At 35.6% G+C, this 18569-nt stretch overlaps 1 protein-coding gene across 1 annotated transcript in view; it reads left to right on the top strand.

Moving 5' to 3' along the window:
• DPY19L2 (dpy-19 like 2) overlaps positions 1 to 13530 on the top strand; it is an 88587-nt gene extending 75057 nt beyond the window's left edge. The window contains exons 18-22 of the mRNA XM_079932254.1: positions 480 to 599; positions 1733 to 1907; positions 5311 to 5410; positions 6726 to 6851; positions 12132 to 13530. Of these exons, the coding sequence (XP_079788380.1) occupies positions 480 to 599; positions 1733 to 1907; positions 5311 to 5410; positions 6726 to 6851; positions 12132 to 12285 (675 nt within the window). The 3' untranslated portion in view covers positions 12286 to 13530. The remainder of the gene's footprint in view (positions 1 to 479; positions 600 to 1732; positions 1908 to 5310; positions 5411 to 6725; positions 6852 to 12131) is intronic.
• Positions 13531 to 18569: the final 5039 nt, after the last annotated feature.

Raw genomic sequence — 18569 nt, 5'->3', positions numbered from 1 at the left:
GTCCTTGCTCAAATGCCACCTCTTTGAAGAGGCCCACTCTGATGATCCTAATTACACTTGCAACTTCTCCTGCCTGTGGTCTCACACCACACCCTGCACTTCAGTCTCCTTTCCTGGCTCTGCTTCCCTTTCCATTGCACTTACCACTTTCTGATAGACTGTATGATAGATTTTGTTATTTGCTATGTCTATTTATTTTGTCTCTCCTTAGTAAATGTACTAAAATGTGAGCCTCATAGGACAGGAATTGCTCAGTGTTGTTTTGTTCACTACTATATCCAAAGCATCCAGAACAGCACCTGGCATATAGCAGGCATTTGATAAATCTTTGTTGAATGAATGAATAAATATTAGTAGACTTATTAATAACTTAAAAGATCCTTGTCCTAGTGAATAATAGTTTTAATGTACTTTATTTTACATATATTAATTTAAAAACATATAAAGTGAAAATGTAATTTTGTTTTGTGTTTTTATAGCTAATTTTTCACATATTGCAGTTGTTTGCATTTGCTTCCCTTGCCATTTTAATTATGAGGCTGAAGCTCTTTTTGACACCTCACATGTGTGTTATGGCTTCCTTGATATGCTCTCGGCGGGTAAGGTATTCATTCTTGTATAACTACACTATAACACTACAGCAACTACGGTGTAGTTACCATGGCTTTGCTGAGTAATCCAAAACATAAAAACACTAGGTGTTTTTATCTTAAATGATGTAAAATGTTAGTTCATGATTCATTATAGAGTAAGAAAAGTAAATTCAGGTAGCTTTGAAAATTATTCCTAGATTTTAGCTGATAATTCTATGACTTTCCCCTCTATTAGTATCCTCTCCACAAATATAGTTTTTTGAAGTTCAGGTCAGTGTAAGAGATTCTTGGCCCGTCAAAACTATCCTCAAGTGCTCTTGTAATACTAGAGAAGATGCAGCGTAATTGCTCTAGTGTTGTCTTGTTGGGCTTGGATAATTCGTGGGGGAAAATTGTCAATTCTGGGGTTCCGTTACTGTATGCAAAAGAGCTAGACAAAGTAGCTAGAATTTTGGGACCAAGTTACTTCTAGAGACACCTTATTTAGTTTTGATTGTAAGTGTCTTGCCTTAGAATATCATAATGCTTATATTCCTGAGAGGAATATACTTGTCAGTACTAATGAGGTTTCCCTAGTTATTCAAGATGTCCATAAAAGGCAGCCAGATGTTATGGATTTAGTTCCAGGATGTTTCAGAATTGTGATTTGCTAATCTTAATTCCTGGTAGTAAATCAGTACCAGAAGGATCAGGTATTCCTTCTTTATTTCTTTTAAGAGGAAAGAAAGCTCTTTTTTTTTTTTTTTTTGCGGTACGCGGGCCTCTCACTGTTGTGGCCTCTCCTGTTGCAGAGCAGAGGCTCCGGACGCGCAGGCTCAGCGGCCATGGCTCACGGGCCCAGCCGCTCTGTGGCATGTGGGATCTTCCCGGACTGGGGCACGAACCCGTGTCCCCTGCATTGGCAGGCGGACTCCCAACCGCTGTGCCACCGGGGAAGCCGAGAAAGCTCCATTTTTAACTGGACTCCAATTCCAAAATATTTGCTGTTTTTAAACAATAGGTGATGATTATTATATTCTGTATATTGTTAGTATCAAATGGTAATCCACCTTGGTTTAGGTAGAAAGGTGGTAATTTATTATTGACCCAATAGCCTCCTTCATATAAGAATTATAAATAATTGGTTTCTTTCATTTCAGCTCTTTGGCTGGCTTTTTCGGAGAGTTCGTTTTGAGAATGTTATCTTTGGCATTCTAACAGTGATGTCAATACAAGGTTGTACAAACCTCCATAATCAATGGAACATAATAGGAGAATTTAATAATTTGCCCCAGGAAGAACTGATACAGTGGATCAAACACAATACCAGACCGGGTATGTAGCTGTTTGGTTATACGTATAGCTAGCACACACTCACGCACACACATTATTATTATATGTCATTATACATTTGCATATATTGTACAGTTATCATTTCATATATATGTGTATGTGTGTATATATATAAAAATTTAAAATACATATGCATTCATACCTTCACAGATTTTGAGCATGGTAATTGCAGTGTTCACCAAATCAAACCTTTTTAAAAGGTGGTTTTGTGTCATCTTTAAACCCCTCCTAGGTACCTGTCGAAAAGAATTTTAACTGACTTTAAGAGTTATTGATTGTCCACAAGTTATGTGCTATAACTCTGAGATTATTGTATTTTAACCATAACAGTGACACCTCAAAGAAAAAAAAAAAAACCTTTAATGACAACTTTCACACCTTGTGACAGGCCACTGGAGAAGATAGTTTTGACTGGGGAGGTTAACAATACCCCTCCCTTCACTTCCATTCAGTGCCTACTCTCTGCTCCATGTCTGTAAAACCAGTCACATGGAGAAGAGTTAAAATCTTGGATATTCTGTTTTCTTCACTAATTCATCTCAAAAAGATGAGTATACATGCTATTTTTAAATACTTTAAAATATTCTTTTAGCTTATCTTCTTTTCTTGCTATCTTTGTCCAAAACCACCTCAAGCAGATTGATATTTATTTCACTTTTAAATACCTTTCCAGAGGATAAATATATTGTACATTATTTTCTGTAAGTAACCTATAGTCTTGTCCTAGACAATTTTTGACGTTTCATAATTTTTTTCTGGCACAAGTTCTTCACTATGGTTTATTTAAATTTATCCTGTGACTCCTTGAGCCAGTTTCTTCTTATCTCTTATTTGGTAGTCATCATTTTACTAACTAGCTATCATTAAGGTAAACTCTTATGAACTTCAACTCAGATATTTGGCCTATGGCTTTCAAAGGGTGTAGGTGACAGTGCCTCATCACTTAGAGCTTCCAGGTTAGTTTAATCAGAATTTTTGAATTAACACTTTACTGACTTTTTCCCTGTAGTACAGTAGTACAAGATAGCTAGTCCCTTTACTCTCCCTTGCCCCTCCCCACTTACAGCTGTTTTTCCAAAGCTTTAAAAGATACCTGCTCTTTCCATGTTTGCTTGTGTCTTTCTTTGTTCCAGTGTTTGTCTTGGGTTCTTGGCAGAGAGAGCCTATGTTTGGCAACTTACCCTTCTGAGATAACTCTCACAAACTCCTACCTCATTTTTGCCTCTTCTTTGATCTTACCAATCTTTCTCATCGCTGTATTATGAGTCCTGTCATGGTTACCACATGGGTTATTAAATTCTATAGTAAAGGTGGAACTAGAGCTTACATTCAGGTCTACCCTGTAAGGTTGTATAATTTGTACACAGCACAAAGGTGCTCAGTTGGGAGGACAAGTGGGAACTGATATCCAGCCTGTGGTCCACTTACCAAGTCATGTATGTATTAGTGAGGCTCTGTCAAGTCAAAGGGATAATTTTTTTCTAATACATGCGGTAAGCTAAGTGGAGATTTAAATATATTATAGAAAAGATCCTATTGTTTCCCTGTCACACTCATGTTTACTTTGCCCCCAAGAGGAAAGAAGCATTTGGGGAGTATTCTCTCTCCCCTTCTCTCTGTTTCATAGATGGTTGCTTCTCAGTGGTTCCAGTTCTTGCTGGACAGGCTTACCTAGTTTCTTCTGGATGACCCTGGCCCTGAGCTTTGGGTCCTTCTAGCCCAGAGTTTCTCAAGCTTGGCACTGTTGATATTTGGGGCTACCCTGTGCATTGGCAGCATATTGAGCAGCATTCCTTCCTTCTACCCGTAGATGTCAGTAGCCCCTCTCCCCCCACAGTGTGCTAACCAGATATATCTCCAGAAGTTGTCAGTGTCTCTAGGAAACAAAATCACTTCTGGTTGAGAACCACTGCTCTAGCCTAAGAGCTTTTCATCATTAATTATTGAATCTTACAATAATAAATACACATCTACTTCAATTTATTTATGTATTTTCTAATTTAAGGCATATAAAGAGATATTCATGCAAAGTTATATTTATTTACTTATTTATTTTTAAATAAATGTATCCATTTATTTATTTATTTTTGGCTGCATTGGGTCTTTGTTGCTGCACGTGGGCTTTTTCTAGTTGCAGTGAGCAGGGGCTACTCTTCGTTGCAGCGCGCGGGCTTCTCATTGCAGTGGCTTCTGTTGTTGCGGAGCATGGGCTCTAGGCACGTGGGCTTCAGCAGCTGTGGCTCACAGGCTCTAGAGCGCAGGCTCAGCAGTCGTGGCGCACGGGCTTAGTTACTCTGTGGCATGTGGGATCTTCCCGGACCAGGGCTCGAACCCATGGTCCCCCGCATTGGCAGGCAGACTTCTAACCACTGCACCACCAGGGAAGTCTCCAAAGTTACATTTAGAATGCTTAATTACATTTGAAAGTAAACATTCAATTATTTACAGTAGATCTGAATAATATGCCTTGTTCTTATTAGTGATTTTACTGTGCTGATTAAAAATGACGATAACCTTGCTAATCATGTAATCATTTATTGTACACGAGTGCCAGGAAGTAAGCGTTTGGTCTTTTTGTCTCCCAAGAGACAGAACTAAAACTGAAGCCAGACAGTAGATTTTGGTGTAAGACTAGTTATAACCAAAAGGCAATACATTTATACAAGCTATTACTTCAGAAAGTACTACTAACAAGTAATGAAATGGTTTGATGAAATGTATACATTTATAAAGTCAAACAGAAACTAAGAAAACTTATTTATGAATATTTAAAGGTGATCTGAGGGAAGAAAACAATGCTTTCATCTGGAAAGTTCTCAAGATTACAGTTCACAACCCACAAAAGTCACTTTAAAACATGTACCATAAGACTTGCCCTTTATAATAGTCTCCCAGTTCCTAGAACTTTAAACTATTGGAACAAGATATCAAATTTTACAATTCTTTCCAGTCCTGTGTGTCTTTGTAGTGCTGTCTCTTAGTATAGCGCTTGAACATGGTAGTATGCTGTAGTGAAGTGGCTAAGAGGGTAGGCCCTGATACTTTCTAGCTGTGCAGTCTTGGGCAAGTCACTTAATTAACTTTGCTGTGTCTCAGCTTCCTGATGTACAAAATAAGAATACATAGAACCCACCTCAAAGCTGTGCAAATTAAATTCTATAATCCTAGTAAAAGTATTTAGCAGTTCCTGGCACCAAGATAACATTTAATGAAAGTTGGCTATTGTGTAGACCATCAGTAAATATTAAGCGAAGAAAAAGAATGCTGCCAATGATTATTATTTAAATGTACTTCATCTTTCTTAATCTGGGCTCAAATATTACAGATAGGTAACTTTTGGTTTTCTTTAAAACATGTTGTTAAGGAATATAATCTTGTTTTCCAGATGCTGTTTTTGCTGGTGCCATGCCTACAATGGCAAGTGTCAAGCTCTCCACTCTTCACCCCATTGTGAATCACCCACATTATGAGGATGCAGGCTTGAGGTGGGCAACTGATAGAATACTTCAACCAGACACACTAACGACTTCTCCTGACTCATAGGAATAGGGAAATTTTTATATACACATGCACACACACACACACAACCACTCTTATCCTCATATTTGTGCTAGAAGTTAAAGAATAATAACCATTCAGAACTTACAATACGTACCTGTTGACTTAAAGTAACCTTAATAAACCTCTGAAAACTGAAAGAAGCAACACCCAGTTTTTCTCAAAGTGAAAAATATGTCACATTTATGACTAGCCTCTGTGTGTTTATGTGGGTGTGTGTTCCAGTGAAACTCCTAAGTAATAGTAATAAGAGTGGGGATAGATTTGGCTCATGGCCATAGTTTGCCAACCCCTGTTCTAGATTCCACAGCCCCTCTGCCTAGTTTAAGAAACCATTCTTCATCTTACTTGTGGCCAATGATTAGCCTTTTTTAACAGATAGAAAAGGTACATGAAATTTGCTATATTAAATGCTTTTATGAAACTTTGGGGTGCTCTTTTCCTAGCTGATTATGGGAACTCTAGCTTCCACTGAGGTCTGAAAGTTTTGTTTTCCTTAAATGACTGACTTTTAAAAATTATTTTAATCATTCTAGTAATTGGGTAATCATTTCCTTTTAATGTATTTTTGGCTTATTGTTAGAGGTAATATTTTAAATTATTTAAAGTTTTATGTTTGGTTGTGGAGATTGGGCATTCTGTATGCTTGAAATCCTAAGAAAAGTCTAATGCATAATTGATAATTTGTTCAGGATTTTATAAAAAAACCCATTTAGGGCTAAACCATCTGTTGTACCATATTTTGGTAAGCATCCCTGTCTCTCAAGCTTCTGTTAAGTTGCTTTCTCTACATGACTACTACCCTAGATGCCCACTGTCTAATTGTTCTATTTGCTACATTCAGCTTCAACTCATATGCTTTTCAGAGTTTCTATGAATGAAATTATCTACTGAAATCTATATTTTCACTATATTTAGCCTCTATCTGAATTTGTTCCAGATTAATTATTTTATGAATTATGCAAAGCAAATTTTATATTCTGAACTATTATACTGCTACCTACCTCTAGACTCTAAACTGGATTATACACTAATAAGCAGTACCTGCAAAAATCAAATTGCTGTAAGTTTAAGCACATGCAAAATATAAATAGATATGTGGCAATTGCTATTCCCAAAATAATTCATGCTATTTGGGGTCATATATAATCAATGCTCCATCCAGTAAGCATTGAGGTTTTAATTTGGTAACAAATCTATTATCATTTATTTAAAAATTTTTTAACTTGTTTGAATTTAAAGAGCTCGGACAAAAATAGTTTATTCTGCATATAGTCGAAAATCTGCAAAAGAAGTGAGAGATAAGTTGGCGGAGTTACATGTGAATTACTACATTTTAGAAGAGGCGTGGTGTGTTGTAAGAACTAAGTGAGTATGAGTCCTGTGGTATATGATATGGTATATTTTAAAACAACAAATGTTTTACTTTATTACAGCAGTCCTGATTCTTTAAAAATTTTTATTTTAAATTAATTCCATTAAATTGTTGCCCTGGTATTTTATTTAAAATTATTTCATGTAGGAAATTAAAATTATACTATTGTTTAAGCATAATGTAATTTTTTAAAAGTATAGTATATTTTGCTATCCTAATTTTTTCATTTTAATTTAACATCTTAAATGTAGCTTTTTTCCATAATCTTCAAATTTTTTTGATAACTTTTATTAGATGTCTGAAATACAGATTTGAATTTACAACCAAGTGAGATATTAGCATTCTGCTACTACAGCTGATTTACATTGGATTTATAAGACTCATAAGAAAAGTTTCACGTAACTCAAAAGGACATAATAAGAAAACGTTTCTAATTAACATTTTTTCATTTCTAAATTTTGAATCTCTAATAATACATAAAATTCTAAGATGTGTAATGGATATCTTGAGACCTTTGTTTAGTCTCCTTGATTTAAGAAGTCCTTAGTTATATTAATTTTAGCATTAAGAATTTTCATTTCTCCTATGGATAATTAAGAATTGGCTATAACAGATTTTGAAGAGCTAAGTTCGTAAATTTTAGTAGCTAATTTTTGTATCTAATTTTAAGATCTAATAAATATGTATAGGAAGAAACGGCATCTTGCAAAAGAAGAAACAGAAATATCATAATGTATATGCGTATCATATTAATTTAAAGCTTAAGACAAAACATACTTCAAAACAGGGCATATTGTCACAAATAAAGATGGACATTTTATGATGACAAAAGGATTAATTCATCAAAAATATCTAACAGTTTTAAATATGCATACCTCTAAACAGAGCTTCAAAGCACAAAAAATAAAAATGTGTAGAACTAAAAGAAAAAATAAGCAAGGCTTTAATTATAGTTGGAAAAGTTAACATTTTTTTTCCCTACTAGGAAAAGTAGATAAAAAGTCAGTAAGCATATAAAAGAGATGAACAACAAACAGTATCAAATAACCTGACCCAACTGACATTTATTGAACACTACAGGAAACAGCTGTGGAATACACATTCTTTTAAAGGGCATGTGGAATGTTCACCAAGAGATAACATATGCTGGGCTGTAAAATGGTTTCAATATGTTTAAAAGGTTTTAAATCATACAGAATTAAAATAGAAAACAATAATAAACAGATACCTAGTAAATCCATGCATATTTGGAAATTAGGCAGTAAACTTATGGGTAATTTATGGGTCAAAGGAAAAAAAACACAAAGAAAATTTTAAAACACTATTTTTTACTTGAATGGAAAAAGGGGTCTTTTAACAATATTGCTGATCTAACTGGATATAATGTACAGAAAAAAATTAAACCATGACCCATACTACACCATATACAAAAATTAACTTTATGTGGATTATAGAACTAAATGTAAGAGCTAAAATTGTAAAGATTTCTTAGAACACAGAGTACTAACGATTTAAAAAATCAATAAATTGTATATATCAAAATTGAAAAATTTTCACCAAAAAGACATTAGGAAAATGATAAGGCAAGCCACAGACTAGAAGAAAATATTTGATAGCATATATCTGATAAAGGATTTATAAATATAGTTCATATAAAGAAATTCTATAAATTAATAATAAAATGACCGTACAATTGAAAATGGGCAAAAGACTTGGAAAGACGTAATTCACCAAAGAAAATGTGTGACTGACCGATAAATACAATTTTTAAAACTAAAATACCATACATTGGAGAGGATACAGAATAATTGTAAATCTCTGACATTGCTAAGGGGAGTGAACATGATACAACCACTTTGGAGAACTATTTGGAGGAATCTTAAAAAATTTTAAGCACACATCTACCTTATTACTCAGCAGTTCCATTCCAAAGAATTTAAATAAGAGAAATTAAAACATCTCTCTAGGGCTTCCCTGGTGGCGCAGTGGTTGAGAGTCCGCCTGCTGATGCAGGGGACACGGGTTCGTGCCCCGGTCCGGGAAGATCCCACATGCCACGGAGCGGCTGGGCCCGTGAGCCATGGCCGCTGAGCCTGTGCGTCCGGAGTCTGTGCTTCGCAACGGGAGAGGCCACAACAGTGAGAGGCCCGCGTACCGCAAAACAAACAAACAAACAAACAAAAAAACCCCATCTCTCTAGAAAGAGTGTCAGAGCAGTTTTATTCATAATAGCTCAAAACCTGTAGGTAACTTGTTGCTTTTCCCTTGCTGCTTTTAAGAATCTCTCTTTATGTTTAATTTTTGTCATTCTAATTACAATGTGTCTTGGTGTGGACCTTTCAGGTTAATCCTGTTTGGGACTCTCTGTGTACCTGGAAGTCTGTTTCCTTTCACAGGTTAGGGAAATTTTCAGCTATTGTGTCTTCACATATGTTCTCTGCCCCTTTTTCTCTCTCTCCTCCTTCTGGGACCCCTCAAATGAGAATGTTAGTATGCTTGATGTTGTCTCAGAGGTCTCTTAAACTGTCCTCAGTAATTTTTTTTTCTTTTTTTCTGTTCAGCATCAGTGACATCCACAGCTCTGTCTTCCAGTTCACTGATCCATTCCTCTGTATCATCTAATCTACTGTTGATTCCTTGTAGTATGTTTTTTTTTATTTCACTTATTGTATTATTCAGCTGTTTGGTGGTTCTTTATATTTCCTATCTCGTTGTTAAACTTCTCACTGTGTTCATCCATTTTTCTCCCAAGTTCTTCGAGCATCTTTGTGATCATTACCATGAACTTTTTATTTGAAATTACTTATCTCTACTGCACTTAATTCTTCTTCCAGGGTTTTTATCTTTTTCCTTTGGAACATATTTCTCTGTCATCTCATTTTGCCTAATTTGCCATTATTATTTCTATGTATTTGGTAGTTTGGTTACACTTCCCAATCTTGGTGAAGTGACCTTCTGTAGGAGACATCCTGTGGGTTCCAGAAGTGCACTCCCCTCTGGTCACCAGAGCTATATGCTCTAGGGTTGCCCCCTGTGTCAGCTGCGCAGGCCCTTCTGTTGTGGCAGGCTGAGAACTATGGATGGTCAGGTAGATGTGGCTGGCCCCCAGTCCTGTTCGTTGCCAGGCCCTACCTTGTGTGGAGGCTACTGGCCAGTGGTGGGTGGAGCCAGATCATGAGGCACCTGGCTATAGGTTCCAGGGTGTAGCAAAGCTGATGTTGGCCTGCTGGTGGATGGGGCTGTGTCAGGCTAGCTGCTTGATCTGAGTCTTCTCAGTACTGGTACTCACAGGATGGTGGGTCGGGACAGGTCCCATGCTGATAAGCTAGAGGAAGAATTCCACGATGGCACTTACCAGCACCAGTGTCCACGTGGTAGAACAAGCTCCCCAGAATAGCTGCTACCAGCATCTACGTCCCCAGGGTGAGCTCCAGTTGCCTCCTGCCTCTCTGGGTGACTTTCCAAGATCAGCAGGAAGGTCTGACCCAGGCTCCTTTCAGATTACTGCTTTTACCCTGGGTCCTGTAGTGTATGAGATTTTGTGTACACCCTTTAAGAGTGGATTCTCTTTCCCACAGCCCTCTGTCTTTCCCAAAAGTAAACCCTGCTTGCCTTCAAAGCTGAATATCCTGGAGGCTCATCTTCCTGATATAGGACCCCAAGCCCAAAGTGGGGCTCTGATCCTTCACTCTTTGGGGAGAACCTCTGCAATTGTAATTATCCTCCCATCTATGGGTCACCCACCTGGGTATATGATGAGTCTTGACTATTACCACACCTCTGCCCCGCTTACCTGTCTCATTGTGGTTCTTTCTTTATATCTTTAGTTGTATAAGATCTTTTCTGCTAGATTCTGGTCTTTCTCATCAATAGTTACTCTGTAAATAGTTGTAATTTTAGTGTGCCCATGGGAGGGGGTGAGCTCAGGGCCTTCCTACTCCACCTTCTTGGCACACCTCCTTGGAAATAATCCAATTTTAATGTAAAGTAAATTGTGATACATTGAAGATGTCTGTTGTAATCCCTAGAGCAAACCACTTGAAAAATGCAAAAGCAAAAAACAAAACAAAAAAACTCAAATAAGCCAGTAGATGAATTGAATGGTATAATAAAACCTTTTTGCTTTACATAAAAGAAATCAAGAAAGAAACAGATGATCAAAAAAGATACGAAACAAACAGAAGAAAAACAGGAAAGTGGTAACCCTAAATCAAACCATATCAGTACTTGCAAATGTGAATGGGGACTAAACACTCCAATCAAATGTCGGAGATTGACAGACTGAATACAAAAGCAAAACCCAACTATGTCCTTCTGTAAGAGATGCATTGTAAATACAGATACATGAAGGAAAGGTTGAAGGAGAAAGGATAGCAATGTTACCATGTGAGTAACCATGTATGTAATATATGCTAGATATGCATTATCTAGCATATTCTAAAAAAGGCAATACTATAGTGCAGAAGGGTGCAGTGCTTGCCTAGGTTTATATTTGGGGGAGAGGACTGACTCTAAAAGGCTGCTACAAGGGAACTTGTTGGGGTGATGGAAATTCCCTGTGCTATGATTATGATGGTGCTCACACACCTATACACATTTGCCCATACTTATCAAACTTTACACGTAAAATGGGTGAATTTTATCGTACATAAATTATACCTCAATATAGCTGTTAAAAAACGAGAAACCAGTTTTGCCTGACTTCTTCCCTTTAATGACTCTCATGCCAGGTTGTTGCCTAGTGAGAAGTATTATTTCATTCAATCCATTCAGAAGGGAAAGAGTTGAGGAGAATAAAGTTGGCAGAAGAGCTTCTTTTCCCTGCTTTGGACTATATATGTTTTCATGCTAATCCAAGTCAATTTAAGCTCAAAAATATGAAATATGAATTTCATCAGGAATTAGATTAACTTTCCTTTAATTTGTCTCATTCTGCTATAAATGGGCCTTATGTTTGGATGGCAATACCAGTTAGAATATTCATTTATATTTTACTTTGAAAGTAGATTTTTAAATATATATTTCTGAATGTGCATTGAGCCCTTATTATTTGATTCAATAATATATTAGTTATTTCACTAAGTGGAACACGAAAATGCAGCGTACCTTCATTTTATTATCTCTAAATTTTAAACTTACGTTTTTTGAAATGATGCTTTTAAATCTTTAATTTATTAAATTAGTCTTTAAAAATCTAGGAGATATTTTATAATTATATTTCTTCTAGATATGAATGCATTTTTAATACAGATATATGTGCCTGTTTTTTTCAGGCCTGGTTGCAGTATGCTTGAAATTTGGGATGTGGAAGACCCTTCCAACTCAGCTAACCCTCCCTTATGTAGCGTCTTGCTCAAGGATGAGAGGCCGTACTTCACCACAGTGTTTCAGAATAGTATGTACAGAGTGTTAAAGGTTAACTGCTAACGAGACTACCCTTTACACTGTGGTGCAAAGAGGTGCATAAAAAACAATCACTTTAGTTTATTTACATTAATAAAATTCACAAGCTTTAATAAGGGACCCTTAAAAAGAAGATAATAAAAATGATTTAAATTTTTCTAATTGCTAAAAGGTAAATTATTTCATTGTTTTCCATTGAATGTCAGCCTTATTAAGCTTGTCATATAAATGAGTAAATCATCTTAAAGTTTTAAAGAAGAAAAATATATGTAAAACAACAATGAAATTGAATAAATCAAGGATATGTAAGTCCTTTTGGTATCCCACTAGGTGAATTGCTTCGGATTTTCCTTAGTTCCAGGATGTACCAGCTCAGACTCTTTAAACCACTTAGAAGAGATTAATGCAGTCTCTGAAATGACACTTCCTTAAGATCCTGATACTGATCACAACCTCTTTACCTCTGTGAGGAAATTTGTAACCATGTGTTTATTAAGGTTGTTTTTGCTTTTAGTAGCCCTCAGGAAAGATCTTTAATAGCTTTTAAAATCTTTTTTATCATTTCAGGTTAGATATTTTAAAAAACAGCTTATTTTGTAATGTTTTCAATCTCTTTAAATTTATTTACCAAGCCAGATAAGTATTTTTCACTGATTAGTTCTCAATTTGAGTTCAACAGATTATTAATCTGTCTTTAGAATTCAGTGGTTTTTCTTTTACTATCCAAGTAAGATAAAAGTTGTTACAGTACACAGCCAAATGTAGGGGTTAAACATAATCAGAAATGAAAATCCAGTTAAATTTATCAAATGAAATTTGAAGATTCTAGATCTTGAATGAAGCAAAGGCATTCTCATCTTGAAGCCCTGTAAGCTCATTGGACATAGTCATTTTTTCTGGTCATCATCTTTCATAATTAATGTATTTTAAAGTCCTTTATCTATTTTTGGTTTTGGATGAGGACAGTTATGTTTTGTAGATCCTCTCTCCCAGTATAAAACCTACCTGATAGTAGTGCTTTGAAAAGTGGTAAATAGTTATCTTGAAGATATTGTTGCCAAATGGAAAGATAAACACTCTCTTTCTTTGATTGATGGATGTTAAATATGCCATAGCTGTAGTATTTTAATGTGCATCTGCTTTAATCACCTTGAAATTTTTGTAATCCCCTGATTTTTTGGACCTCTACATTTGAGATAACAAAATGACTAAATTCTGTAGATTAGTTCACTTACAGTAGGTAGAAGATTACATATATATAATATATACAGGAAAACCAATAAAATTCTTAACTTTTATACTTGTAAAATATCTTAATACAAGATACAAAACAGCTAAGAAAGCATACCAAATTTTATTTATATTTGCATTTCAGATAATTTGTTTTGGCATAAGTATGGGGCAAAGAGAGAAAGGAGATACAACACCTAACATTCATAAAAATTAAAACAGATTTTGGATGATGTTTTCATAGGAAATATTTTAAAGAAGTTGGTAGAATATTTTTAAAAACTGTATTAGCTAATAAAATATGCAATACAAATATATTTATGTGGATTTATATATAGGGAAACCAATATAATTATTTTAAACTTTTTATAGTTGTAAAATATTTTAATACAAATACAAAGCCACTAAGCCACTAAGAAAGCTTTACTTTAGTATTTTCAAATAATTCATTTTGGTGTAAGTGTGGGGCAAAGAAGGCAAAGAGCTATAACACCTAACATTCATGAAATTAAAGTGACACATTTTGGATGGTATTTTCATAGGCAACATTTTAAAGAAGTTGGTAGAATTTAACAACAAAAATGGATGAGCTGTATTAACTGAAACAAGTTTTATATAAATATAATGTATTAATATGAATTTGTTATTTTCATGTGCTATATATGTTTTAAATTAAAAAAGCCCTTGAAGATTCTTTTGTGTGTTTTCTATCTTTCCTCATTCTTTACTAAACACACATTTTAAAATCGAAATCATTCTGATATGAAGGTAGAAATCATAGTTTCCTGGATGTATTGACCATGTTTACATTGGCAGTGATCTTTTTTGGCCATTTTAAAACAATTCTGTGGGGCTTCCTTGGTGGCGCAGTGGTTAAGAATCCGCCTGCCAATGCAGGGGACACGGGTTCAAGCCCTGGTCCGGGAAGATCCCACATGCTGTGGAGCAAATAAGCCCATGTACCACAACCACTGAGCCCCCGCGTGCCACAACTACTGAAGCCCGCACCCCTAGAGCCTGTGCTCCACAACCAAGAGAATAGCCCCCGCTCACCACAACTAGAGAAAGCCTGTGCGCAGCAACAAAGACCCAATGCAGCCAAAAATAAATTAATTTAAAAAAATAAGCATACCGCACTACTGCTTACTCTTATATAAATTATGCTATTAGATTCTTACCTGCATACATTTTATTGTTTATTCTTTTGAAATCTGAAAAACTATGCACAAATGCTGTGGGTTGAGTGATGAGTAGATTTTTCCTCAGTGCAAGGAAGCATTTTCCTTAGTTTCCTGTCGTCATATGTTTGCACGTTTATTTGAAATCATGGTAGAAGTGAGTTGTGCACAAGCTCAGCAATTCCCTCCGTCATCGAGTTGTCAGAAGCTGGTGTACAGCTTCAATGAATAATATGTGTGTTGTACTCTTTTGCTGCTAATAGACACTATATCAAAAATCATTGAGTAGTTTTCATTTTAATTTTAATAATAAAACTATGCTTATATTTTATATGTTTCTATTATACAAGCAATACAAACTCATTATGGAAAATTAGTTTTGAAAAAATCAGGAAATTTAAAAGAAGGGGAAAATATTCACCAGGCATTTAATGTTTCTTTGTTTTCTTCCAATGTTTAGGCATAATTTTTTTCCTTCTTTTCCTCTTTTAACATAAACAGTTTTATGTTTTGTTCTTCATGTAGTAAACGTGGAAGTGTTACATACAGACTGTTTTTAATGGCTACGTAACATCCTATTTTGTATATAAATATATGCGTAGATACCTGTATCTTAGCCATTGTTTAGCTGTTTCCATTTTTGCTACTACATGGATGTATATATAGAACACTGCCATGAATATGTTAGTACATTAAGTTTTTTAATTTTCAAATTGTTTCTTTAGGGTATATTCCACAAAGTTAAATTTCAATAAGAGAATATTGAGACCTTTAAAGCCTTCAATGCAGTTCGCCTCAGATTACCTCTGCAAAAGGATTGTATGCACCACCAAAAATCAGTGTATGATAATGCTCATCTCACAACACTCATTAGCATTGGTTAGCCTTATTAAAAATATTTTTTGCTAATTTGTGACACCCAAAATGGTATTATTATTTTTTTTACATCTTTATTGGAGTATAATTGCTTTACAATGGTGTGTTAGTTTCTTCTTTATAACAAAGTGTATCAGTTATACATATACATATGTTCCCATATCTCTTCCCTCTTACATCTCCCTGTGATATGCGGCTGCTTCACACTAGCTATCTACCTTACGTTTGGTAGTGTATATCAGTCCAGGCCTCTCTCTCACTTTGTCACAGCTTACCCTTCCCTGTCCCCATATCCTCAAGTCCATTCTCTAGGAGGTCTGTGTCTTTATTCCTGTCTTACCCCTAGGTTCTTCATGACATTTTTTTTTCTTAAATTCCATATATATGTGTTAGCATACGGTATTTGTCTTTCTCTTTCTGACTTCACTCTGTATGACAGACTCTAGGTCTATCCACCTCATTACAAATAGCTCTATTTCGTTTCTTATTATGGCTGAGTATTAGTCCATTGTATATATGTGCCACATCTTCTTTATCCATTCATCCGATGATGGGCATTTCGGTTGTTTCCATCTCCGGGCTATTGTAAATAGAGCTGCAATGAACATTTTGGTACATGACTCTTTTTGAATTATGGTTTTCTCAGGGTATATGCCCAGTAGTGGGATTGCTGGGTCATATGGTAGTTCTATTTTTAGTTTTTTAAGGAACCTCCATACTGTTCTCCATAGTGGCTGTACCAATTCATATTCCCACCAGCAGTGCAAGAGTGTTCCCTTTTCTCCACACCCTCTCCAACATTTATTGTTTGTAGATTTTTTGATGATGGCCATTCTGACTGGTGTGAGATGATATCTCATTGTACTTTTGATCTGCATTTCTCTAATGATTGATGTTGAGCATTCTTTCATGTGTTTGTTGGCAGTCCATGTCTTCTTTGGAGAAATGTCTATGTAGGTCTTCTGCCCATTTTTGGATTGGGTTGTTTGCTTTTTTGTTATTGAGCTCCATGAGCTGCTTATAACTTTTGGAAATTAATCCTGTGTCAGTTGCTTCATTTGCAAATATTTTCTCCCATTCTGAGGCTTGTATTTTGGTCTTGTTTATGGTTTCCTTTGCTGTGCAAAAGCTTTGAAGTTTCATTAGGTCCCATTTGTTTATTTTTGTTTTTATTTCCATTTCTCTAGGAGGTGGGTCAAAAAGGATCTTGCTGTGATTTATGTCATAGAGTGTTCTGCCTGTGTTTTCCTCTAAGAGTTTGATAGTTTCTGGCCTTACATTTAGGTCTTTAATCCATTTTGAGCTTATTTTTGTATATGGTGTCAGGGAGTGATCTAATCTCATACTTTTACATGTAGCTGTCCAGTTTTCCCAGCACCACTTATTGAAGAGGCTGTCCTTTCTCCACTGTACATTCCTGCCTCCCTTATCAAAGATAAGGTGACCATATGTGCATGGGTTTATCTCTGGGCTTTCTATCCTGTTCCATTGATCTATATTTCTGTTTTTGTGCCAGTACCATACTGTCTTGATTACTGTAGCTTTGTAGTATAGTCTGAAGTCAGGGAGCCTCATTCCTCCAGCTCCGTTTTTCATTCTCAAGATTGCTTTGGCTCTTCGGGCTCTTTTGTGTTTCCATACAAATTGTGAAATTTTTTGTTCTAGTTTTGTGAAAAATGCCAGTGGTAGTTTGATAGGGATTGCATTGAATCTGTAGATTGCTTTGGGTAGTAGAGTCATTTTCACACTGTTGATTCTTCCAATCCATGAACATGGTATATCTCTCCATCTATTTGTATCATCCTTAATTTCTTTCATCAGTGTCTTATAATTTTCTGCATATAGGTCTTTTGTCTCCTTAGGTAGGTTTATACCTAGATATTTTATTCTTTTTGTTGCAATGGTAAATGGGAGTGTTTTCTTGATTTCACTTTCAGATTTTTCATCATTAGTGTATAGGAATGCCAGAGATTTCTGTGCATTAATTTTGTATCCTGCTACTTTACCAAATTCATTGATTAGTTCTAGTAGTTTTCTGGTAGCATCTTTAGGATTCTCTGTGTATCCTATCATGTCATCTTCAGTGACAGTTTTACTTCTTCTTTTCTGATTTGGATTCCTTTTATTTCTTTTTCTTCTCTGATTGCTGTGGCTAAAACTTCCAAAACTATGTTGAATAAGAGTGGTGAGAGTGGGCAACCTTGTCTTGTTCCTGATCTTAGTGGAAATGCTTTCAGTTTTTCACCACTGAGGATGATGTTGGCTGTGGGTTTGTCATATATGGCCTTTATTATGTTGAAGAAAGTTCCCTCTATGCCTACTTTCTGCAGGGTTTTTATCATAAATGGGTGTTGAATTTTGTCAAAAGCTTTCTCTGCATCTATTGAGATGATCATATGGTTTTTCTCCTTCAGTTTGTTAATATGGTTTATCACATTGATTGATTTGCATATATTGAAGAATCCTTGCATTCCTGGAATAAACCCCATTTGATCATGGTGTATGATCCTTTTAATGTGCTGTTGGATTCTGTTTGCTAGTATTTTGTTGAGGATTATTGTATCTGTGTTCATCAGTTCAAAGTTTTCTTTCTTTGTGACATCCTTGTCTGGTTTTGGTATCAAGGTGATGGTGGCCTCGTAGAATGAATTTGGGAGTGTTCCTCCCTCTGCTATATTTTGGAAGAGTTTGAGAAGGATAGGTGTTAGCTCTTCTCTAAATGTTTGATAGAATTCGCCTGTGAAGCCATCTGGTCTTGGGCTTTTGTTTGTTGGAAGATTTTTAATCACAGTCTCAATTTCAGTGCTTGCGATTGGTCTGTTGATATTTTCTATTTCTTCCTGATTCAGTCTTGGCAGGTTGTGCATTTCTAAGAATTTGTCCATTTCTTCCAGGTTGTCCATTTTATTGGCATAGAGTTGCTTGTAGTAATCTCTCATGACCTTTTGTATTTCTGCAGTGTCAGTTGTTACTTCTCCTTTTTCATTTCTAATTCTATTGATTTGAATCTTCTCCCTTTTTTTC

This window comes from Stenella coeruleoalba (genome assembly GCF_951394435.1).
Source record: "Stenella coeruleoalba genome assembly, chromosome: 9".
NCBI classification, from domain to species: domain Eukaryota; kingdom Metazoa; phylum Chordata; class Mammalia; order Artiodactyla; family Delphinidae; genus Stenella; species Stenella coeruleoalba.
The sequence above is the reverse complement of the archived record's forward strand: the minus strand, read 5'-3'. Positions and strand labels throughout refer to the sequence as shown.